General features: G+C 34.4%; 1 protein-coding gene across 1 annotated transcript in view; it reads left to right on the plus strand.

Moving 5' to 3' along the window:
* LOC140757224 (cationic amino acid transporter 3) overlaps nucleotides 1-26,967 on the plus strand; it is a 55,445-nt gene extending 28,478 nt beyond the window's left edge. The window contains exons 2-11 of the mRNA XM_073092759.1: nucleotides 12,056-12,287; nucleotides 12,544-12,828; nucleotides 19,855-19,959; nucleotides 20,704-20,990; nucleotides 21,708-21,945; nucleotides 22,055-22,157; nucleotides 22,490-22,641; nucleotides 23,460-23,611; nucleotides 24,154-24,262; nucleotides 24,636-26,967. Coding sequence (XP_072948860.1) covers nucleotides 12,056-12,287; nucleotides 12,544-12,828; nucleotides 19,855-19,959; nucleotides 20,704-20,990; nucleotides 21,708-21,945; nucleotides 22,055-22,157; nucleotides 22,490-22,641; nucleotides 23,460-23,611; nucleotides 24,154-24,262; nucleotides 24,636-24,766 — 1,794 coding nt within the window. The 3' untranslated portion in view covers nucleotides 24,767-26,967. The remainder of the gene's footprint in view (nucleotides 1-12,055; nucleotides 12,288-12,543; nucleotides 12,829-19,854; nucleotides 19,960-20,703; nucleotides 20,991-21,707; nucleotides 21,946-22,054; nucleotides 22,158-22,489; nucleotides 22,642-23,459; nucleotides 23,612-24,153; nucleotides 24,263-24,635) is intronic.
* The last annotated feature ends 323 nt before the right edge of the window (nucleotides 26,968-27,290 follow it).

A 27,290-nucleotide genomic window follows, 5' to 3' on the forward strand; every position in this document is an offset into this window, starting at 1 on the left:
AAAACAGAACATGAAACATTACAATTAGATAAAATTAAATAATGTTAAGATTATGTTAAATTTTTTCGTCATGTTCGTTCATTTATTGGCCGTTGATTTTAATAGTCGGGAATTTTCTTGTTAAAATACGACTATAATTGACGTAATATTAATATTAATATTATTGACGACTATAATTAATGAAAAATATGACTCTTTTAAGTAGTAAACGATGAAAACATAAAAATAAGCATAAGGCCACAGATTAATAAATAGTCAGCTTAATTAATATTTAATTAAATGGGATTTTAATTGTATTTTTTATGAATAGGCCCATTCATAATTAAATCTGCAACTTGAGTGTATTGTACTCGTAGATGCAAAGATTACATTTAAGAATCGTCTATTACATAGCTTATAAAGTCAAATCAGCTTGTTACCTCAAAAGTAAACAATCTGTTATCGGTGTCGGACCGAGGCTGTCTTTAAGAGAAATCTGACTTTTCTTCGCCCACTGACACAATATCCTTAAAAGTTACTGCGATTAAGGTCAAGGTTTGATTAAAATTTATTTTAAAAGGAAAATTATAGTTTTATTGATGTGAAACATCTATAGCCGCACGTAAAACCGATTTCTGGCGTGGCGACGCATACCGCTATACGATGGTATATATATACAGTCTATATGCAGTAGTGTGTACGGTGTGGCGACGCGTCGCCATGCGCAATCGACTGTGCGATTCATTAAACGAATTAAGTAGTCACGATTTGAAATAAATTCGTAAATTTTTGTATTTAATGAAAATAAATGTTTATTCAATAAATAGTCATCGTTATCTGGAAAAAAATCGTAATATTTTATTTTATCATTATGACATATTTAGTTCCTATCACAATATGTTCTTTTCTGCATATTACTTTTACAAAATAATGTCGATGTTTCACATCTGCCAGGCGTCCCGTGACGGCTCACATTTTTTTTTTCTTTATACGGACTTTTTTGGAAACATTATCGATTGAAATATCGATGCCATACAATTTGGGGTACCGTTGTAATATAAATATTTTCAATATTTTTGGTGCTTTTTCGAGTAGAAGGTTTTTGAATCCAAGTCCCTAACGCAGTGTTCATACACTTTTATGTGCGTGCGAATCGAGCGGACAAGCATCATGCGCGGACGGTTACATAACCTCAATATTGAACGCATAGGAATCTCGTTAAAACCTATTTGTACTTATTTAAATGATAGATGATTTAGTGAGTTTTGTTGTCTCCGTATTGCAATAAATACTAGGCAATAAAATAAGGTAATAATTATGCTAGTATCTCGTCGCTATGCAGGAAGTGATAGAGGCGCATCATGATATGTACTTGCTTTAATCCCCGAAGTTAAACAATATAATTACACGCTACAATGCAAGACATATTATAACTCACGATACAAAATAACATTCGTATCTTCATAATAAAGATATTTCGGTGTTAAAAAATAAAATTGTAAATATTATATTGCAATACATAGTAAATATTATATTGAAAATTAAATATATGTATTAATAATTAACTATATTTCATTTGTAAGACCTATGATAATAAGCATGAGCAATAAATAATTTGAGTTGGAATTTGAATTTAGTTCGATATAGTTAGCCGCCCCGGGCAATATTATTTTTGCCGCTATTTAGAATGATATCTACCAAATGTACGCCACCCTGGGTGGAAGTTCAATTTGCCGCACTATAAGCAATATGGCGCCGTATAAAAATCTTTTACTGCATGCTCTAAAATTTACTTCTCTTTTTCACTCGCGCCTCTAAATATATATTCAAAAGGCGATTTTTACTTTGTAAATCAAGATACAAAGAATGGTAAGTGATGATTTTAAGTGATCAAACATTTTCCTGTGCTTAATTCATACCCTGACCCCAAAGATGTTATAAGGATAATGTGTAGTAAGTCGTCGTAGTAAGTAGGTGAATAGCCTCGGTTTGACATTTGCTGTACTTTTTACCATTTATTTTGACTTGGCCATTCAATACGCTAAGGTATATGCCCAAGACATTTTGTCTTTGGATGCAAACGTTTATCTACCATAGGCGAGATCTTTTTAAATGTTTTATAATCTTTTAATAAACTTTTGCTCGCGAGTTCCTCTGCAGGAACACAACAGTAAAATCAAATATAAAATCTTTATTTGAAATGTCTTAATCTTCAAATTATAGGGTTATTCTAAAACAAAATTAATCCAAAATGTTGTAAAATATATCTTATTTGGACAATAATCTGCATTTGAACCATCGACTGCGGTTCAAAATGGCCTTAAACCAAACACGATATTATTATACCTCAATTCGCCATATACGGTTATATTTATCGATTTACCGACACTGACCAGCCTATAACCGGATTCACATGGATTTCGACTCTTCTTTATTAAACAACAAAGATACTTTACGATTGCGAAATTTTAACATAAATTTAAACGTGGGTCGTGCCATGTTTTTTGTGAGAGGTACGGGTTCCTGCCCTATATGCCCTAGATATATCGAAATTTTTAAATCTCCCAAAAGGCATACAACTTAATTTAATGACTGCTATATAATACTGGCAGCCGAGACCGATAGCTTTAATCACTAACGGTCGCTCATACAATTCCGACCATGCACGATGTTACTTTACTTTGTAAATCGGGTAAAAACTACACTTCAGGATTATGCTTTAAATATGTTTTGGTTTACTTTTGATGTCATATATTAGGTATTTCCCGCTTTCGTACTAAAAGAGAAAAAAATTATAGTATTTACCAAAAACCAGTTGACATTAATTAAAACGGTATCTCGCGCCAAATCAAGATTTAATTTGTTTTGCTGCAATCGTTGCACTTTATCCTTTATTACTGGTTTATTAACTTCAGTGTATTGAAGTTGATGATTGGGATAAATAAAATTAGTTAGTTGCTAGTATGACTTTTTATAGTATTGAAGTAATAAGCGAGCAGTCCAACTGATGATAACTGACTAGTGCCTTTCATGGACATATTCTATAATCTACTCATTATAGTATGAGATTTCTTCCCGAGGTTGGTAACGAATACTACTCCTTCCGAACGACTCGCGTACTTAAGTATGTCTCGGATCTTCATTACCACACCCTTCAAAACGGGTTAGGCAGAAATAGCTGGTGTAGCAGTGTGACTCTTCAGGTCGAACTACAGATTTTTTCTACTGATTTCAAACTAAGTTATTATCATACCAACTTGGTTGCTAAGATGTATAACCGCTTTTGCGATAGAGCAAAAACTAGCCTAGCAATAAAAAATAAGTCAAAGGCAAAAACAAAACCAGTTTTTTTTATATGAGGACGCACCTTATTTTTTATGTATATATTTAGGTTTCTTTGATGTGTAGTAATATTTAACGCGTTATTAAGGTGTAAAATATTTATCCATTGTAGTATTATGAGAATGTTCTTAAGCGTAATATGACTCTTTGTAGTCAGAGTCCGGTAGACACCACCATCATCAAACCTTATCCTTTCTTCTGACAGCAGTTTTAAGCTCTGCTAGATTTTAATTTGCACCGTATGTAACACACACACACACACGCACCCAATCCGTCCCATTTTTTTTCTTCAAGCACAGTGACGGATTGGCTACCGACCACAGCTTGGCTTCCTATTTTTGCTTGATTACAGATACTTTGGACGGTAACCACTTAACAAATAACGTGCGTATTTGGTAGCAGTTTAATTACAAGACAACAATTTCAAATTTCAACAACAAATTAAAAAAAAATTAAGTCACCAGCAAAATATTTCACATAAAATCGAACTTCACATCTACAATTTCTACACGACCTCTTGCTACACAAATACGTTGTCTCAATAGATACAACGTCTATAATAAGCAACAGTGATGCAACATTTAAATTTTCCTAAAAATCAAGCGGGTCGTTGCTTTTGTAAACACACGTAAACATACCGTATAATCCGAAAATCCCCCGCACAACAATGACAGCGTAACCTCTGAACAAACGTGATGACAAGCATTCTCTGCAAATACTTGTCTTCAATAACTCAGGAACTAGCGTTATTCTACGGTGCTGTCTGCTTTTTATTTAAGGGTTCAGTAAGAGGTTGTCCTCATCCAAGAATAATTTTAACTAACTCGGAATAAATCAGGAGTTCTACCCGAAGTCGAACAAATGCGTTCTTGTCGTAGAAGAATATATCCATTCAAAGTAAGATCTGAATTTAAATAAACAACTTTTTTAAAATTTACTACAGCAGTGTATGTTTACACCGCGTTTAGAAATGATAAACGATTCTTGTCTACGTATTCTGTATACTGTATACTCACTTTAAAATCGACCGAATAATTACATTTTACAAATGTTCCATCGATAGTAGTATTAAATTCTAGTATCGTGAATTCGCAAAAGAATTTTTCATAAGATCCGAAACATTTCCGCTCCATTAACTTTGAACTGTCGTTAAAAATAAAATTTAAACATTTTAAAGCAGAAAAAGGTATAAAAGTAATACGAGCTTTTTTAAAGCACTAAAAATATGTTGAGGTATACAACGATGATGGGCTTAGAGAAAATGTTTGATCATAGAAATACACTTTATACGCGTAGACGTACGAACCCTTTTTAATATAGTGAAGTAAAGCTTGGGACACATCAATTTAATCGTGGATATCCGATCTAGATTTTGGTCCTACTAGCGTCAAGGAGTCTAATTTAACAATTAATTTGTCCGGACAATATACATGCTCCTGTTTCATTAATAAAGTCTATTAACTTTTTGCAAGATTGCAGTGGAACATTTGTATACAATATTTGTAAATACTTTGTTTATTTTTCGTTTAAAGACTTTAAAAGATTCATATATACGATTTATTACAATGTGGCTGTTTCGTCATTTGCGTGTGCGTTGTTAAAATGAGTTGTAGATTTTTTTACATCACGAGTACTGGGATTTTTTGTAGCTTAGAAGATATTGTAAGACAGAAATTACCTTTAATATCATTATCAGATACATTGTGTCCTAAGCACAATAGTGGGGTGCTATCAACAAATCACATAATGCCGTGAGATAGCGAGGCTGCAATTCCCGTTGTCACTGTTTGGCGACGGCGCTGCTTTGCTGTTTCATTGTGATTGTAAACGTGAGTGATTGAGCTGTTTTATTCGTGTTTATGTTCTGTTTATTGTTACTTTTATTTTTTTCGTTTAACTTTTTAAGTGTTTTTGTCTGTTGAGCGCTTTTTGTTTTGTTTTGTTATTCACGTTGTTTTACTTTTATTTGATTTTTATAATGCAAGCAAATGAACGTCGCTTTTTTTTTGTTTGTGAAAGTTTTAAAAATCTTGAAGAATGTTTAAGTATTAAGGTTTTTTTAAACTACTTTTGCATTACATTACGTTTAATAAACATCAATATTTTCGGCAATTACTGTCGCTTTGTAAAACATAATATTAAATTGTGTAGGTTAAAAGTTTATAACGGCTTATCGTACAAATGACTTGTAATGCCAACATCCTCGTTGCCAGGCTTCTCAGTCGATATCACTGTTTGTATACGTGAGATTGAGGTATTTCAGTATTGTTTAGTCTTCGCACGCGACTCCGCTCAAGTAATAGAAATGTATGTATTAAGTAATTTAGAAAAAAAAAAAACTTCGACCAAAAGTAATTTAATGGCAGCATATTTTTTAAATTACATAATAATCATGCGATTTCAGTTAAGAAAAATGGCCAAGACAGATGTATTTCAGAGATACACTAAAAGCGATGAAATGAAAGCTTAAAATTCGAACATCCCTGTTTTTGAGTGGGATGTATTAATTTTCTACCCTCTCGTTACCGTCCCGTTGAAATCTACCTATTAAAGATTACACAAACTGACAGAAGAAACGCTTATATGAGTTTTAATATCATATCTGTACGATATTGTGTTGACTTAAATATATGGTTAAGGAAAATACAGTTATTGGGAAATCGTAGTCTGCTAGCGCTGATAACTGTCCACCTGGTATGTTCTTTGTTAAAACCATAGATATAGCATAGCAAAAAAAATCTACGTCTGTGGTTAAAGCATTAATTTATTGGGAATGAGGCTAGATCTATTTATAATTATAAGTTATAAATATTTTCATTTCATTTTCATATGATTGAAGTAATAAAAGAGCGTATGTTTATGATAGACTGTATAATCGATCTGATATTAAGTGGTCACTGCCGCCCATGGACATCTCTTGGCAATTACATCCAGAAAAATACTAAATATCATGTAGACCAAGCAAACGCCCCATTGCTACAGATATTGCATAATAAAAGTTCGTTATACAGAAAAAAAAACCTTTATCCGTATTTATCAATATTAATTGTTTAGCAATGTGACATATATAGGCATTATTTCCTTATTAATATTAGAAACTATCACTGTAACAGCAGCTTACCTTATAAGCAAAGAAATTGCTTAAGTTTTCTGACTTTTAACATACATGGACAGTCTAGATTGTAAAATGACAGGTTTTGGCGCTGCTGTAATTAATGAGGACCCGTCGCGAAAGTATGCGACACTTGGCCGACCAACGAACGACCAAACAAGTTTGTTGGTAAACATAACTTGGTCGGTCAACGTCTGACATTTTATTTATTAATTGCGACGCTATGAGTTGAATGTTTAAAGCAAACTAGAATATTCTATGAATATTAAGATTTAAAAGATAAAGCGATGAACGTCGAAAAATAGAGGTTTCTTGTATGGCGACTTCCATTTCTTTTATTTTTGTTACGGTAGACACACAAATACATGTACACATACAGAGTCAAATTTAAATTACAAATTTCAAGTGTCTATTACAGTTAAGGAGATAGAGCCTAGTGGCAGACAGACAAACGGATAGACAGCGGGGGCTTCTTAATAGGGTTCTCCTTAACCTTTGGGTACGGAACCCTAAAAAATATGTCCTTATAAATATAGATACAACACTGGGAACATAAGCACTTTCTCTTCATACATGCACCGTCTACGTGTCCAAATAGTTACAGACGTAAAGGTACTTAGAACTAATCGAGTGATAAGGATATTAAAGGATTACTTTATTATCTGTTTGAATGAACAATCATAAAACAAAGCCGTTACTTTGAATTGTCATCTTAATACTAGCAGCTAAGCTTTTCATTATTTGTTAAATAATAGTGTAGTGTGCTTATACAACAATAAACTGCATAATCACAGACCAATATTCGTATTGTAAATTGATAATGGTAATCTCTTCCGTGGATGAAGTGGGAACTCCTACTCTCTGATGTGTATATTGTACCTACTCGTAACTTACCGATCCACGAAGTTAAGCGACGTCGGGCGCGGTCAAGAGTTAGATGGGTAAGCGTTAGGGGCTTAATTTCATACACGCTTTGAAGAGTATGTTTTGGAGTCTCAATTACTATCATCAGGTAGATTTGAGAAACTTTTAGGTCTCGAAAACAGGCGTCAGTGTAGCGTAGTGAAGTAGGTATGCTGCATAAATAAAGTGTCATGGTTTGCATTTTTATCCTGATCTTATGTAACATTTTATTTGCCAACTGCCGGCCTAATGCATTGTAATGCAATGCATTGCGATTGTAGCCTGTAGCAATTCTTAAATTATTTATATAAACTATCACTATCAACCACATTCATTCATTGACTAAAGCTAAAATATAGATGCAGATAGGTACTGAACAGATTGAATCCGGATACATACGTGTATAGCAAACCGGTATGCTGATCATGCGAAACTACTGTTCGATAAATTTGAATTCCATCCTTACTTATGACAAATCAATCCTATGGTTTTTGTTTCTGAAGTAATTAAAGTAGGTAATCCGCCTGTTTTTATTGGGTTCTAATAGCTACAACTCTTTTTGTTTTGTAGTCGGGCAGAGAACTTCCTCTTATCTCGAAGACCTGTTACACTCTACCACGCTGCTCTAAGACAACGTTCGTCTTTACTTAATCTTTCATGTGCGATTGATGTGGTTTTAATTTATAATCCATATTATATTATTAATTCGTCCAAAAGCCTCAAACATTTTATAAATATTCATTAAGTAAGTGCAATCTGTCGTAGCTCCACAAAAACTACAATCACGCTTAACGCAAGGCCGATTGACTTCCTCGTACGAATGATTAAACGCTAAGCCTTGAGGTTTGTAGGTCGGCGGAAGTCACCATAAGTAACGGGAGGACGGGGCCTAATTATGATGGTAGTAAGTACTCGTTTCGTTTTTCAATTACGTATGTTATAGTATGCCGTGTGGTCAGGAATGTGGCACACCGTCTTCTCATAATAGGAAGCTACTAAGGAATTAAATGCAGATACGATGGGACTAAAGTGTATAAAAGGCTTACTCCACCACGCTCCTTAAATATTAATTTTAAAACCCACGCCAGCATTGAAACTAAAAGGAATAAATTTAAAGACGAATAACCACATAACAGCAGAGAGTATATTCAGATGAAAAGTGGACATCCAGAATTTATTAATATTTATCCATCTGGTCTGAAATAGTGCCAGTATGAAGAAAGTTTAGGTATGCCGTATGTATGAAAATCTTGAAAATGTCTCATTTTCATTATTTATACCTAAAATTTATACGCGAATGAAGCTAGTAATTATTACTAATGCAATCGCACTTTTCATAAATTAATAAAATCAACAAATAGTAACAGTATCTACACCTCTTGGCATGCCATGGCGAACCGTAAATATATTTTGAATCGTAAAATCTAATAAATTATAATACAAGTTATAATTTAAAACAGCAAAAACTACTAATCTATATGACGTAAGCAAAATTATGTTACGTAAGTAAGCATCTAATATATAATTTAATATTCTTTGTTTAAAACAACTGGAAGTTAAATATAATAATTTATAAATAATCATGAATTTAGTCGGTAGAGTATATAATCCATTTTTACGTAACATTTTTCCATTTGTTTATACTTATTATAGTTTTCAATATTAAAATCTGAAAAGCGAGCTGTAAAGTATGAAAGGGAAATTACTGTTACAACATTAAGTGTTATTGGCAATAATTCTTATAGGAAAAGACCTTCGATTGTGAAGCAACACTTCGAAGGGTATTGACATTGGAAGTAAAGGAAAATTGCATTCAACCTACCTATTCTTAATGGCTTATAATATGGAGGTATTAGGAGGAGGAGGTATTATGTTAAATGACAAAATTTGATATTAAGATTATGAAAATAAAGTAGCAGACAAACAAACAATCCACTTGATAGTAGATGGCCACCGGTAATTGCCATGGACATCTTTTATTAATGTTAGATAGAACTGGGTATATATCTAAAGTTCTGTGTGTGACTCCTGACCACTAAGTTGGAATGACTATTGTTAGGTTACCTTATCATAGACTTCAAACCAGAGCAGCGCTTGACATTACCGCAATATACATATATAATAATTATGTAGTATCTACATTAGAAAATATCTATATTACTATCAAAAACATAGAGTCACTACCATATAACGCAAATGAAACAGGAACAATTACTTGATATTTAAATCAATAGGTGACCGATTGATCGCAGATCACGTGACTACCGCGTGTATTTAGATCTAATAAATTATGTATTTATGTACGTTTTATTAATAAGATAATTTCAACTTCTAGCGTTAAGGACTATATAGGATAGAGATTTTTGCTATAGGTAACAAGGAAACGAATCAGAATAAAGTGACATTCTTATCTAGCTCTTCAATTTTTAATATTTTTTTAAAAGGAAAATATATTGTAAAGTTACCGCAATGTATCCCAACACGACTAGTAATTATATAGTTAGCACAAATGTCAAGGTTTAAGATTTTGGTTCAGTGTAAAATTATCTTTTATGTTTATTTGTCTTGCGTGCTAAGATTCTACGCAATTATCATTCGAGAGATTTTTTCATCGACTCGACAAAACATAGGGATTTTTTGTATATTGCAGAGTCATAAAGGTTTTTGTGCGCACGTGAATCAAAAGTATCTTATCATGTTCATGTCTAGTGTAAGACTATGTAGATTTGTTTTACACTTTGTTAAGTCTACCGAATTGCCGCATAACTATCTGGTCTACGCAAATATTGTGTACTTTTTCATTCCCTCTTAATTATAATATTACATCGTGAAAGTTATATAATGTTAAGCAATAAACATATTTACAAATAGATTTTTTAACACATTTTTGTCGCTAACAAAGTGCTAGTTATATAGAGGATTTTTATTTTGTAAGTCCTTACAATGTTGTGGTTTCCTGTATTGTAGCAATATCGTATCTAACACTAGTTCAATAAAATTAGTTTTCCTAGTACATAACTGAAGTTATATCTTTTTTATAAATGAAATAACAAACAAAGCATGCATTCTACGTTATAGGCATTGGTCACTATCACCCATCGGCATCTGTAATCAACTGCATGTAGAACAGGTGTTCTCCTTGAAGTCAATCTCAGTTGCCACTGTTCAGGGCTAAGATGATAATTCATGTATACATAGGTCAGCCGGCACCCACTCCCTGCCACCGAAACGCAATACAGCTTCATGGTAAACATAGAGTGGGGATACATATCATGCTAATTCTTCCTTTCAAATTAACATAACGTTCCTGTGAAATGCCACAAACTGCCACTGCTACGTATAGAGACTATGAAATAAACTTCCAGACTTATACTCATCTGCACTGACAGCGTCGAAACTGGATCCTTGCACCGAACAAACCGGAACTATAAATATAGTGATATTTATTTTCTATTGCACGTATCACCAAAATTTATATACATTCATAGTAAAGTTATACTCGTAAATACATAGTTTATTACATAATGAACCTATTGGTTCATTCATGAAAACGACGCGTCTAACCTTCGTCTAACGTTGTGATTACTCTTTACAAGGTATTTACTGTTTTAGATACTTAGTTTACACAGATACGGGCTATTAGAGAAATGGTTATCTGTTTGTTTACAACACCTTAAAGTAAAGTCCCTGACGTATTTTCCGTAACGTTTACCTGATCCAAACTAGTCGATGAGCAAGTTTCTAAGGTGTTTAGATGATTACTCGTTTTGGAAGAACCACAGTCACTTCTAGGGTTTTACCGACTTTGCCCTCAGGGTACTTGCGATGTACTTTGATAAAGATTCATTTAGAACTTAACTATATATGGTTACTTAAAAACCTTAGTAAAGGTTCATGATTATAATGATAGAAGAAGATATTAAAATATGTTTTAAAACAGCATTACTGATATGAACTTTAAAAAGGTGTAAGAGCCAGTATGGTTCGTAGCCACATAGACTGACGTGAAGTATAGTACTTTTAAAATCAAATATCTGGTATGTTCTTCTTAGGATCTTTTTTTTAAGTTCTGGCAACCACTAAGCAATACGCATTTATTATTATTTTCCTATTATCATAAGCGAGTTTCAAATTCATACTATTAAAATACATAATTGAAGTAAGTCAATTAATAAGCACCTACAAAGATACAACATAAACGAATGTAAAACTTAGGATTTACGGTTACGGTAATACACGAATATGTCGGCACTCGGAAATATCGACATTATGTTGTAAGATAAGTGATATTGCCACCTTGATTTTATAGAATGTTGCTTCGATCAATTACACTTTGTTGAACGAAGGAATGCTGATACGATCTAACAGCAAAAAAGCTTGACACACGAGATATTAAAGCATTTCAAACTCTACCAATCTGCGTAGTAGGTACACACGAAATATGTAATTACGCATTTATACTCGTATACTGCAATCATAATTATTTAGGTACTGTGATTGGTTGTACTTTATGCCATTATTTAATTCAAATACAATTCGACACAATTTTAAAACTAAACCACATCCTACTTTTCAGTAGGAATACATGATAGGCAATTTAGCATAACCTCTATTAGTCACAAACGAATCCCATCTTAGCGGTATGTTTACACTTTAGAGCCACTTATTTACACTATATAGCGATATTTCGATATCCTTTAACAGTCATATCTATTCCAGATGGGTTGCGCTAAGATCTTCGCGGCGCTGCGGCGCACCAAGCAGCTGAAGGAAGGCGACGACTCCACGCCGCTGGCGCGGTGTCTCGGCCTCATCGACCTCACGGCGCTGGGCGTGGGCAGCACACTAGGTCTCGGCGTGTATGTGCTGGCCGGCTCCGTGGCGAAGACCGTCGCTGGGCCCGCAGTCACCATCAGTTTTCTGGTTGCCGCTATCGCTTCTGCTTTTGCTGGTAGGAATTAGATAGCCTTTTATTTCGGAGTACGACATAAATAATTGTCGGTGTAACAAAAGCAATTGTCACTTTCTTCAACGGTTAATGAAAACATTATAAAGAAATGTCCTAGATATACCGTCGAGTTCGCCATAAAGTCAATTTTATACATACCTAAGCTTATCAATTCTTTTCATTCCGAGACTACAAGTATAATCAGAAGTGAAAAAATATCTGGATGAGGGTGACGCAAAATATAAATTGTTTCTTCCAGGTGTCTGCTACGCCGAGTTCGCGTCCCGAGTCCCGAAGGCCGGCTCTGCCTATGTGTACAGCTACGTCAGCGTGGGCGAGTTCATCGGCTTCACCATCGGCTGGAACCTCATCCTGGAGTACGTGATCGGTACCGCCGGCGTCGCTAAGGGCATGGCCAACTACATAGACAGTCTCTGTAACAACACCATGGGGAGGACTATGAGGGAGATTGCCCCCATAAATGTTCCCTTCTTGGCTGATTACCCAGACTTCTTCGCCTTTGCGCTCGTCATAGTTATCACGAGTAAGTTGCTCCTTTTTCACCGACTTAATTGAAATTGTTACTTCCACTCATTTTTCATAGTTATGAGATTGATATAGCAAAAGAGCATGCAGTTGCACTTGCACTTGATTGTAAGTGGTCATCTAATACTATTGATGTTGTGTTGGTACCTCCGGGGTCGGACCACGAAAGGGTATACAGGGTGAATTTTTCAAACGGGCCTTCAGGGCCAAATCCGAAACTATAAGGATTAGCGAAAAATGCTGAAAGGAGTTACGAGGCCGATTTTGATAAAAATTAAAACTGCATCATTACTTTTTTAAAATAACTTTTTCCCTAGCCGGGAATCGAACGAGGTCATTTTGAAAAAAAATACACCCTGTATATTATTCCACAATCTGATAGTGTTGCTTTTAAGGATCAAAATCTGGGAAGTAATGATAAATGACAAACCAAAGGTAAAGCCCCAATTTTAAGAAAATACATATTTTTCATATTAATTTGGCAGTTAAGTTCCCGCCATTCATCAAATTAAACATTTCGCGTATTAACATTTGTTTTGGCTCAATGTTCCAAATCATTTGAAACGGACGTTTTATTCTCCAAGAATTTCTATTTTAATGTCCGACTTAGTTAAGTTTATTTTTAGGACCATTATAATTGATTTAACTTGCTATGGACGGAGTTTCGTTTAATAAAGATGTAAAGTTGACTATTTGCGATAATGACTTTTTCGAGACAAATCCGAGTGATTACTAAACAAAGAGATATAGAAAATCATATTTAACGTTGAAACGAAGTTGTAAACAACAAACAATAAGAATTTACTATTTAATCAGTAATCTATTTTTATTAAAAAATAGATCCTAAAAACGGTGGTAACTTATTTGCCAAATTATTACTTTCTCATACTAAGCCGTACGTCATGGTCATAATATCGAATAATAAGTTGATTAACCAACAAATTCTTCAATGGTATGACTTATGTATGTTTCTAAAGAATTATACATAAATTATTTGTTATGCATAATCCTTAAGGATTAGTATGCCAATGTATGGAAAAATGTGTATTTTCTTCAAAATTTTTATTTTCCTTTAATTTGTCACATAACATTACTTCCCAGAATTTGATCCTTATAAGCGACACTATCAAATAGAGGAATAATATAGAGGGTGTAATTTTTTTCAAAATGAACTCGTTCGATTCCCGGCTAAGTTAAAAGATTTTTTAAAAAACTAATGTTGCAGTTTTAGTTTTTATCAAAATCGGCCTCGTAACTCCTTTCAGCAGTTTTCGTTAATCCTTATATTTTCGGATATGGCCCTGAAGGCCCGTTTGAAAATTTCACCCTGTATATATAATAACTAGGTATCGCTTGTGTGCGCTCGCTGCTAAAGCAGCTCGCGAAACGGTTGTCTTCTTTAGTTTTGCGTGCAAAATTTTTTTACATTTTTTACCCGATATTGAAGTTTTATTAATTCTGTTTGGGGCTGTTTGGAAAAGATATGAGTTAATATTTGCAAATTACCAAGAATTTGGGTCGTGATTTTTTTGTATATAATAAGCCATACATTTTAAAGACATAACAAGAAGACAAAAGCTTGAAATATTATATACAAAAATAACTATTTATAAAAATTGTTATTTCTTGTATGACAACACTAAAATATTTTTTTACCAAAATGTGTAGTCTATTAGTACATAAAAACGCGTCATACATTATTTCTATATATTATATTATCTATATTAATTCTATACTTATACTTATTTAATAATAAATCTGTAGAGAGGTCAATTCTGTACAAGAAATATATTTCCAAAATAACTATCAGGGGGTATTTAGGGATCGATACTGATGTCAAGAATGCAATCATTAAAATTTTTGTCTGTCTGTCTATATAACCGTTATAGAAAAAAAAAAACTACTCGACGGATTTTAACGAAACTTGATACAATTATTTTTCATACTCCTGACCTGGTTATAGTATACTTTTCATCACGCTACAATCAATAGGAGCAGAGCAGTGCAGAAAATATTCCTCTTATATTATATCCTTCTTTTGTAAATCGTATATCATATTTATCCTGTCCATCCTTTGAAAATATCCAAATATACCTAATAGATTATGGCCCTTCTTTAGTAAATCTTATATTTTACCCCTCTTTTAAAGTCACAAAAATGTTGAAGATTAATACAATGAACCCTACGCACAGTGAACCCTAGTAAATATTTAACATATACTCCAAAACGTGAGGTGTTAAATGTATCACGAAATATTAATAATTTGAAGCCTGCAAAAATTGTCTTATAACATTAAAGTTCTTCTAAACAAATATAACATTTGCTCATAACAACGGTACTGCCATTTTATATCTCGACTGTGTAAGTAAGAACTTCTAATATAGTGTTATTACGATTTATATCAAATTAAGGTAAAATGAAAACAAAAACATTTGACCCAAAATTAAATCAAATTCCTGAAAAACTCCCGGCTAGGCTACTATATATCTATTTAATAAACTCAGATAGCAAACTTAAAACAATCTGTGCCAACCAACATTTGTATCGATTCTTAATTTGTTGTATTTAAATATATCGAATAAATTAACTTACGCAGTTTTACGCACCCGATCCCACTGGCTGAATTGTTGGGGGGGGGGGGGGGTATCTCCAATGGAAGACTTGAATCAACCTAGTTATTTTTATTTATTTCCAAGACCTCCACAAACATCGTCCTTGACATCTGCCGTTTCCCGCCATAATACCCTTTAGTTTTTTTTTTTAAATCACGAATACAGCGTTACAGCCAATTAAATATGTGGCCAGCATTATTTTTCGAGTGAAAGGTTTTAAGCTAATTTTAATTTTATTTATTTTTATAATGTTAATAATGTCTCGCTTGTCTATCTCGCTCTAACACACACGTATACTATGCTCTGACTCTTTCGGATTGCCAATCTATTAGTATAATATATCTATGGTTCAAACTGTTAGTAGCTAACAACGCCACGTATTAGGTAATAACTTCAAAAGGAGACAACAGTTTTAAATATTACATACAAAAATGCATATGTATGAAAATTATTATTTTTTGTATGGGAACACTGAAATATTATTTTACCCAAATGTTAATACTTCTAGTATCTACAAACGCCTCATACATTGAAATGACATCAAAAGGAAACAACAGCTTGAAATATGACACACAAAAATACATATATATGAAAATTTTTTTTTTTTTGTATGGCAACACTGAAATATTTTTCCACCAATTTATACAGTCTACAAGTACCAGTAAACGCCTCATACAGAAAACTGACGTTAAGTGATGCTGGGCATGGTGGTGGAGGTCTTTAAAGGGAGACAACAGCCCGAAACACCACGTACAAAAATACAAATGTATGAAAATTATTATTTTTTGTATGGCAACACTAAAATATTATTTAATCAAAATGTGCACAATATTAGTACGTTCAAACGCCTCATACATTCTTATGTTACCAATACAAGACAACAGCTTGAAATATTACATACAAAAATACATATGTATGAAAATTAATATTTTTTGTATGGCAACACTAAATTTTTTTTTTACCAAAATGTGCAGTCTATTAGTACATACAAACACGTCATACATTATAACGTTGTTAAAAATTTGCAACAGCTTGAAATGTGACATACAAAAATGCACATGTATGAAAATTATTATTTTTTGTATGGCAACACTGAAATATTTTGTTACACATTGGTACAGTCTATAAGTGCCATTAAGCGCCTCATACAAAAAAATGACGTCAAATGGTGGCAACAGCTTGAAATCTTCGATAATCCTGTAGAAAATGCATTTGTATGAAAACATTTTTTTTGTATATGGCAACATTGGATTTTCGATTTTTTACATAGGGTCCATTTCAAATAAAAAATATCACCCATACATTACTTATATGCTCTGTCTACGATTTCCGCCCACGTACTCAAAAAGTGAAAATCGTGAAAAAAAATTCTGTATCCCAGTGTTGCCAGTTGATTAAGACAAAAATGGTCAAATGTCATTACGGCACTCATAAAAAATAGTTCTGTGAAAAAATTTAATTAAAAATATTTCTCCTTCTACTTTTCACATTTTTGAATGAAAAGTTTCAAAAAATGTATGAAGCATGAAAAAAAAATCTTTACCTGGCAACACTTCGAGCCGAGCTCCATGACCGCCCAATACAAAGCGACTCGCTCAAATGTTGCCAACCTCAAAATATTTCACTTCGAAAAATTCATTTTTTCGTACATTTTACAAAATGGCTGATACAAGGTCCGCCATCTGGTTAAAAAAATATGACACTGCCATATGACAAAATTGAGGATACACTCCGGCCAATAAAATAAAAATGTCGAAAAAATATTAATAAAACCATCGCGCTACGGCCCCACAAACACACCTCGAAAAATGAAAGATTTCAAACTCAAATATCTCGGCGGCCATCTTGTTTTTCCAATTTTTTCTAATTTTATCGTAACAGTCGTCCCACAATTAGCCGAAAATGACACCAATCTCAGGTAGGCGCGCAGAATAAAAAAAAAGTTGAAAATCGCAGGAGGGCCGCCATCTTGAATTTTGTATGTTTCCCATTTTTCCCATAACCACCATAATATACCGAAAAAATATCTCATACATTATTACTACCCCCCACCAATAGTTTAGGCTGGGCTACTCGAAATGTCAAAAAAGTGAAAAAAAAATTCTAGCTCCCAGTGTTGCCAGTTAATTTGGATGAAAATAGTCAAATGTCATTACGACCCCCCCGACAAATACCCATGTAAAATATTTTCATTAAAAAAGTTTCTCCTTCTACTTTTTATATTTTTGAATGGAAAGTTCCAAAAAAAGTATGAACGAAGAAAAAAAATCCTAAACCTGGCAACACTTCAAGTCACGCTCCACAACCGCCCCATACAAGGCGATTCGCTGAAATGTTGCCAACCTCAAAATATTTCAATTCAAAAAATGCGTTTTCTCATACATTTTACAAATTGCCTGACCAACGATCCGCCATCTGGTTAAAAAAAAAAATAAATCCGATTTGGTAAAATTGAGCATATATCCGAGAAAAAAAACGAAAAAAATTAAAAAAATCTTAAAAAAAACACATCAGTGCCACCCCGCAAACACACCTCGAAAAATGAAAAATTTCAAACTCAAGTATCTCGGCGGCCATCTTGTTTTTTCAACTTTTTCTAATTTCATCGTATCAGTCGCCCTCAAGTTAGCCGGAAACGATACCGATCTTGGATAGGAGCAAAATAAAAAAAAAAGTTGCCCAATCCAGCTTGGCCGCCATCTTGAATTTTGAAAGTTTCAGATTTTTCCCATAGACACGGAGGCAAATAAAAAATTCCACTCATACATCAAACCCACCCCCCACCACTCCTTCAGGTCGAGGAAGTCGATTTTTCGTAAAACTGAAAAAAAAATCCTGCGGCCAGTGTTGCCAGTCGACATCGACGAAAATGGTCAAATGTCATTACGACGGCCAAAAAAAATATTCCAGTGAAAAAATTTCATCAAAAATATTTCTCCTTCTACTTTTCATATTTTTGAATGAAAAGTTTGAAAAATTGTAAGAGTGGGGAGAAAAAAACTCAAACCTGGCAACACCTCGGACCGAGCCCCACGACCGCCCCGAACAAACCAAATCGCTCAAACGTTGCCAACCTCCGAATATTTCACTTCAAAAAATCTGTTTTTTTCATACATTTTACAAATCGCCTAACAGACGACCCGCCATCTTGTTGAAAAAAAAAAATAAATCCGATTTGGCAAAATTGAGGATATATCCGAGAAAATTTTAAAAAATGGCAACAAAATATTAAAAATCCCAAGAGATACGACCTCCCAAAAACACCTCGAAAATTGAAAAATTTCAAACTCAAATATCTCGGCGGCCATCTTGGTTTTTCATTTTTTTCCAATTTCATCGTAACACCCACCTGAATATTATTCGAAAAGGAAACAAACATCATAATAAAGTCAATAAATAAAAAAGTTAAAAATTTTAAATCGGCCGCCATCTTGAATCTATGGCATCTCATATTTTTCCCTTTGCCTCGGCGGGGAGAGGAGAAAACCCGCCATAGACAACAAAGTCGCTCCTAGACGGCAACATGGAGAACGCACGTCATTCCTTCCAGGATTATATATATATAATATACAAGTTTATCGCTTGAAATTTTTAAACTAGCAATCAAATAATGTTGCCTTGATCACCGGTCCTCAGCTCGTCATTATAACGCAGCAGCAATTTTAATTGAAAATTGCACAAATTAACCTACTTTATTAATTACTTAATACCAAGAAACATTCTCAAAAGTAATTATTTCTTTCAATGATCAGATACTATTATTAGGACAGAAATACCTAAGCATAATGCCGGATTGCTTCCACGAAGAGTGATATCATATTATTTTTTTAATTAAAATTACTTACGTAAATGAATACAGATACAAGGAAAGAAACCAAGACGAATATTTGTTTTACAAAATATTTCGCGACACTGAGTAGGTAAGGTATAAGCAGTGATAGTCTAGTGGTTAAGAAACTATGCCTCTCGATCGAGGGGTCCGACGTTCAAATCCCAGGCACGCACCTCTGACTTTTCAAAGTTATGTGTGTATTAGAAATTAATTATCACTTGCTAAACAGTGAAGGGAAACATCGTGAGGAAACCTGCATACCTAAGAGGTTTAAAAAAAAAATCTCAAAGGTATGTGAAGTCTACCAATACGCACTTGGCCAGCGCGGTGGACTATGTCTCATCCTTCTCATTCTGAGAGGAGACCCGTGCCCAGCAGTGGGACAGTAATGGGTTGTTGATGATGATGATGATGATGAGTAGGTAATAGAACTTCCAAACTTGTACATAAAATTCCATCTTGAATTAGTAACGAAATGGAAATAAAAATGAAATAAAAAAAAGTTAAAAAATAAGTGATATCTTCCAAATATTTACACTTTAATATACGAGTGGAACTGAAATTCTCTCTTTTTTTTCAGTACTACTTGGTGTGGGTGTGAGCGAGTCCACCAAACTGAATAATGTCTTCACAGCTCTAAACCTGATCACAGTCATTATCGTGGTCATAACGGGAGCTATCAGAAGTAAGCTATTTATCTTATTCGTTATTATATGCAGTAGACTTTAGTAAAGAAACAGCGAGCTACAGAGAGCACAGAAGGGATGAGTCCTTCTCATGTGAAACCCGTACCCGGTCATGACGGCTTAACATCAACCAAACCTCATAAATCTAAACAGAAAGGTTTTTCCGTGTTCATCACACTTAGCAATACCTTTTGATGACCACAATAGATGAATAACGAAATGCACCTTAGTCACCTTCCATTACATCCACGAGAGGAAAGGGACTTATGTTTTTATTTACCGTCATCAAACGACTAATGCTTACCACAAGATCCTGTTGCTTATCGAAACACCATTACGCGTACTGATTCATGTAATTGTTTGAAATTATTCAATTTATTATATTAAATTATCATCTATAGGTATCACTTACGTATCATAAATTGCAACTCATTTATCATGTCTAAGACTACTGACTGTCATTCACTACACAAATTAAATTATAGCATAAGTTTTTTTAAGTATATCGCCCTTTGATTTTATCATGATGAGTTCATGTTATGTGTGGTAATTATTGAGCACATAGTTCGCCCGATGTTAGGTCAGTATCGTTTTACGCCAAATAACATTGGAGATAGTCTTAGGTGGGAACTTAAGGCCTACACTTCTACAGATACATAGAATATGTAAGCGTTTTTCCAAACACAAGACAACTTATCCTTATACCTAACAAAAGGTAGTTTAAGATCAAAATATTTATTCAGGCGATCCAGCAAACTGGCGTATCAGTGTGGACGACGTGGCCGCGGAGGACCGCGACAAAGTGGGCGAGGGGGGCTTCATGCCGTGGGGGGTGGCGGGCATCATGGCCGGCGCCGCCAAGTGCTTCTTCGGCTTCGTCGGCTTCGACTGCGTCGCCACCACCGGCGAGGAGGCCAAGAACCCGCAGAGAGACATCCCCTTGTCCATTGTGCTGTCTCTCAGCATCGTCTTCGTGTCCTATTTCAGTATTGCGACGGTCCTGACGATGATGTGGCCGTATTATTTGCAGGTGGGTAACGGATAATTTCGTGTACCAGAAGCAAAAAGTGGATACAATCGATCTCAATTGGTGTTCCTAGTCCAGTATACAATGTTGGCAAAACGGTGCCTACCAAAGAAAACATACTCTACCTAAAGTTGACCAGATTCATTGCCATACACGAGTACTAAATTAAACCACACTCCTGCTATAAACCTATAAATGATACTGTAATGAGTTCTAGCACTTTTTTTTGTATTTATTACCTAAAGAAGTAAAAAACTAAATGCGATATCAACAATTTCTACGTTCACTTGAATCGTCAAGACTTTTGATGCAAATATCCGGCACAATGACCAATGTTACATAGAAATACCTATTCATATTAGTATAGAGGATGAGTAACGCCCGTCACGCTACGCTGACTCCTCATAGTTTATTGTAATTTACTTAATGCCAAGTCCATAAAATAACATACACCCACATACATAAACAAGCTACCATAAAATATTAAAGTTCATGGGTGATTTCAAAACTACTGATATTTTAAACTCAAACGGATTTACATAGTGAAAAATATAAAGAAAGTTTGTTATTGTTTTTATCTATTTACTCGTATAATTCATTGATTAAGTATAAACTTGTGCTTGTTACTTCAAAAGTTTAGTCTTCATAAGCCTAACAGTAACTTGTGTCCCCTTACGAATTTATACGAAATATAATACGAAAACTTAAATTATTTTGCAGGACGCCGATGCCCCATTCCCATATGTGTTCACGCAGGCTGGTCTTCCAATCATCAAATGGATCGTGACCATCGGGGCCATCTTCGCGCTGTGCACCAGCCTGTTAGGCGCCATGTTTCCGCTGCCGAGGGTGCTGTACGCTATGGGTTCTGATGGCGTACTGTTCAGACCGTTGTCTGCTATTAATACGACCACCAAAACGCCGCTTCTGGCAACGGCGTTAAGCGGTTTGTTCTCTGGTGAGTAATAATGTCCGGCTGGAAGGACCCACTTTTGAATAAAATTGTTTGTTTCTACGAAAAATAATGCAAAATTATTGGGTATTAATATAAAGATATGTTGTTACAGCATCAATGGCAGCCATCTTCAACTTAAACCAGCTAATCGACATGATGTCCATCGGAACACTGCTCGCCTACACCATTGTCGCTACTAGCGTGCTTATATTGAGGTAAGAAATCAACGTCATGCACCATACTTATTGTCCTACTGAGCACGAGGCTCTGTTATTACGATCAGATAATGATACATTTAACCACGCTAACAAAGTTAATAGTCTTCTAGAATATAAATTCTTAGTAGAATATATAAGTAGTCTTCTCTTACTTTAGTTGCGTCTGTTATTTGAATCTGAACTTCAACAGTAGCAGACTTAAAATTATAATATTAGATTACCACTTCACTTTTGATTTACAACAAACCCCAAAATTCCCGTCTTTTTTCCCTCCCCTTTTGATGTATCAATTATTATTATGGGTGTATAACTATTATACACATTTCTAGGTATGAGGCAGAGAGTGGACCGATTATGAACGGAGTGAAGCCGCTCCCAGAGACCCCGTACACCGTGGCGCGGCAGACCTTCAACCTGCTAGGCCTCAAGCAGCCCACACAGCTCTCCGCAACTATTGCCAAGTGGTCTATCTTCATATTCTGTAAGTATAGTTATATCATCATCAGTAGTTGTTGATTTTCAAAGTTAAGCAAGGTTATCGCGTGCTTAAAGGTAAAAGGGCCTATAGCTAAGGGTTAATAGGGATTTATGCTGAAAGGGCACATAATTTTTTTTTTTTTTGCCATTCGGTTTGAAATTATCTGAAACGTAAATCCCTATTAACCCTTAGCTATAGGCCCTTTTACCTTTAAGCACGCGTTATAGATGTGTTGCCATTTCCAACGACTAATGTGTCGCATGTTTCTCTTACTGTCCTAGAATAGAGAAGCGCTTAACACTGGAGTTATTAAGCAGAAATATGTGTGGCAGTGGTGCCGCCGGAGTCGGATCACCTTTTTTTCATATATACATAGGAGTAGCAGACGAGCTTGCAGTCCATTTGATAGTAAGTGGCTACTGCCGCCCATGGAATTTGTAATCAACTCAAATAGGATTAAATATTCCTGTGGTCGGCCACAGATGCGCCGCTATCCTCGAGGAAGTTTAAACGCCTCGGAAAAGTATGTCTTCGGTACCTCGCCCTTCAAACCAGAACACAGCAGCGCTTAACGCCGCTGTTACGAGACAGAAATAGGTGTGATGGTGATGCCGCCGGAGTCGAACCACAAAGTGTTCTACCACCTTCACCTGGACTCGTGGCGATCCTGTACGGTTCGGTTTGACTACTTTCTATCTACAACGAAAAAAGCTTAACACTGCAGTTGCTGGGCATAAATAGATGTGACTGTGGTGCAATAAAAGTAAAACCACAAAGAAATTTACCATCTTTTGATTCTTAATATAATTCCGTGGTTCCAGTCGTGCTGGCGCTGGTGTCGTGCGCGCTGCTGAGCGCGGCGGCGGGGCGCGCGCGCGCGGCGGCGGGCGCGGCGGCCGCGGCGGCCGCGCTGCTGGCGCTGCTCGCGCTGTACCGCCAGCCGCAGAACACCGTCACGCATCTCTCCTTCACCGTAAGATTCAGTTGCTGTTGCCTGGTTGCCACAACCTGTTCATAACCTTAAACCCAAATAGGAAAAATTTAAAGATAAGTAAGCCAGTGATTTGTAACCTTTTTTTAATCGAGGCTGGATCGGAATAAGTACGTCGGAGTAGTGAGGACAACGATTTGTAGAACTGTCTAATCTAGATACAAATATGAAACGACAAAAAATAATAGGTACATCGAATGTCAACGGTTCCGATTTCTTTTTATAATATAATATATTCTACGGGACCGACTAACTATGTATTTAAAATCTCAAACAAAAGTATTTTCTCATACACCAAACCACAACACCCAACACCAAACACGAAACCGGCACAAAAATGGTTTCTCTGCGTTAAATAATTTGTGAAGCCAATTTGCAGATCCAACGTTATTTTATGAATACGACGCATTCAAATATCCTATATCTAAATGATAACTACACAGAACCTCACCCTAGCCTCCTCAAGATCATCCTGCTAGCTGACTAATCTTACAAAAAGTCTCATAAATATGTTTGTTGGCCAGGTGCCTCTCGTCCCGCTGGTGCCATTCCTATCAGTCTTCATGAACGTATACCTAATGGTGCAGCTCGACTACCAAACCTGGATGCGGTTCATCATATGGCTCGTCATCGGTAAGTGGAAACACGACTAAATATAGAGAGATCTCTTCTATATAATTATATGCCTCTGCATCTAGTCCAGGTTTTGATGGTAGACCTACCTGCGTTCGAACCAGCAAGACCGCCATGACATCTATTCCAAAATAAGTAGTCCTACAAGGTAGCAAAGCATATCTGAAATGACTCCAATAATTTCTGGAAAATGTTACTTAATATACGTACCGAGCTATTACTTTAACAAAGCTTTCATTATTTTTAAGATTCAAAATTAAGATAGAAATAAAGAAGAAATCTGTTATTATTATCACAGTTGTAAAAAAAAAACAATTGTTTTATTATATAAAGAGTAATAAATAATAATAATTTAAAAATATATAATTCCTAGGGTACGTGATATACTTCTTCTACGGAATAAAACACAGTTCGCTAAACGAGAAAAACCAAGAGCTGCCGTCACTCGCCCCGCCGATCACCAATGGCAAGTTTGAAGAGAAGCACATTATCACAAAATTCTGATATTGCCATTCTAGGTAATAAGTATCATAGTTTAATTTTAATTCGCCATTAAAATTAGGTTAATTGACACATTCCAATTTATTTATTCCATTACTAAAATTTAATTTAGGGACATAAATCCTTAATTATTTAAAAGGCTAACAGAGGGCATAGCACTCTAATGTAGCCAATAAAATGATAATATATCGTTCGTTGTGTTCGTCGCTTATTAATATAATACCTTTATTGAAATGTATAAATTCTATCTATTCTTTTTTCTCACGGTAACTCCCATCTATATCGGTTATCCCATTTCAAGACTATATCGGACAAACATAAAAAATATTGCAGATTAGTATTAACATAGTGTAAATATTTATAGTTTAGGAAAAGGTTTCGAAAACTAGACAGATATTTAATTTTAGTCACGTGTATAGTAGGTTATATTATTATCGCCTTTATGTCACTGAATCGTGTTTTTGGTAAAAGAAACGCAATCAGTTACGCTATACCAGTGACTGGAAATAATATATTTATGAACAGCTTAGAGTATTTCATTATGAATTATATTATGTATGATCGTCAATCATTATGATCAATTGTGTGTTTCCGTCCCATTCCTTTTAATTATGCGTTAAATTCATTAAAATCATTATTATAATAGTAATCTATGTATGCATCACATGGTAGTAATAATATAAATTTAGTAAAATTTAGATATTCGACTATGTTATTGTTATGACTATTATACCTATTAACTGATGCACACATTATCCTGTGACTGATGTGTGTATTCCATTTCATCTAATTTAAAAAATGATCGTTCAGGGTTCTGTCAAAATGCATTTTATTTGTCCATGTGGACTACAATGCAATTTATCTGGCCTACTTTTTGACTTGCCTGTGGAAGGCACTGAGCAATATAAAATATATTTCACTAATGGCCTTTATAATAATTTTAACTGGGAAGAAATTATTAAAATAATTGAGGAGAATTTTCTATTTCTCATCTTATTTAATGTTTAATTAATTTGTCTTCGGCCAATGCGTGATTTTGTCAGAAATACATAACATATTTTTATTAAGAAGCAAGAAGAAGAAGCAAGTCCGTGATTATATATTGCTCAGTGACGACACCACAATAGCCGTAGGTTAAGCGTAAACGCTGTGCGTGTGATTTATTGTGATTATTTGTGACTGAAGTCTTTATGGCTGCATCATGCAAAGTTCTCATACGTTTATTCTGCTGTTACATTACACATGTTTCTTCGTAAATTTACATAATATACCTACTCTGCTTATATGGGCAAATGTGGTAGGTTATGCAACATTGATGCATCAGTCTTGCAAATTTGAAGTGATGCTAAATTATATTTATCGGAAGAATTTGTTATGCTTCCAAATTTTATTTGCGGGACAAACTGTACCTATCTTTATATGAGATTATATAATATACTTTTAGGGCATAAATAACAGTAGATATAAAACAATTGTCTATTTTATGCAATGTGTCAGGTCAAAGATCTCATTAGTATTTACATTTGCATATAAATCATTTCAATGAATCGTATAAAAAATGAAATACAATTTGAGAATTCCGCAAGATGTTTTACCTTAAACCAAGCATGTTAATGACATAAAGAGTATAATTGTGACGGTTAGAGCCACATTCATAATGTTTAGAAGGCTCAAATAAGCCACTTGAAGAATATGTACCCAGTAGACATCAGTTGAGAAATATTCCTCAAATAAATTCTTAGAAAATTTACGTATCAAACAATCTGTGAAAATAAATGATAAATTATTAGGTTGACAGATAATGCGCGCCATTTTTCAATCATTAGAAAAATACTTATTTTTCTCGTTGAATTTGGTGTTATTTTTTTCGACTTAATTTAGTTTAATATTTACATTATTAAAATGGAACTCTTAGTAAAATGTAAAATTACAGGTAATTAGTTGCCAACCTACTATTTTACCCAGACATTGTGAAAGAGGTTCTAACAGTGATATATTCGTTATAGATAAGTTCAACATGAGATTAGAGATATCCAGTTTAAGTTTTATTCAAACCAATGGAGAATTTATGTGATATCTGTTGTGATTATAAGATCTATTTTCTACAAAATGTGTGTAAATTTGTTGGTTTGAACTAAGCTTTAGTTTTAAGAATAAACAAACTGTGATTACAATGGATTGATAAATAAATGTTAAGTTGAGTATTTTATCTTTTTTTCGTTATGTAATAAGAATTTATATGGAGTTATACAAGGACATGTAAAAAAAATGGATTTTAAATATACATTTATTTCTATAAACTACACAATACACATAGATAGGTCAATAAGTTTAAAATATGTGCTAAAGCAAAGCCTGCATAACACAAAATATTCGAAGCGTTTGGGTAAAATTGAGTTCATTTACAAATACTGTAAAGAATAGCTGTCATTAACGAAATAATGTAATTCATACTTAAATGCCCTGTGGTATACATTTTCTTCCAACTAAATATATTTTGTAACATTTTTAGACTTACTTACTTACT

Source organism: Epargyreus clarus, unplaced genomic scaffold (assembly GCF_041222505.1).
Source record: "Epargyreus clarus isolate Ecla_fem2 unplaced genomic scaffold, WU_Ecla_fem_2.2 ptg000004l, whole genome shotgun sequence".
Lineage (NCBI taxonomy): Eukaryota > Metazoa > Arthropoda > Insecta > Lepidoptera > Hesperiidae > Epargyreus > Epargyreus clarus.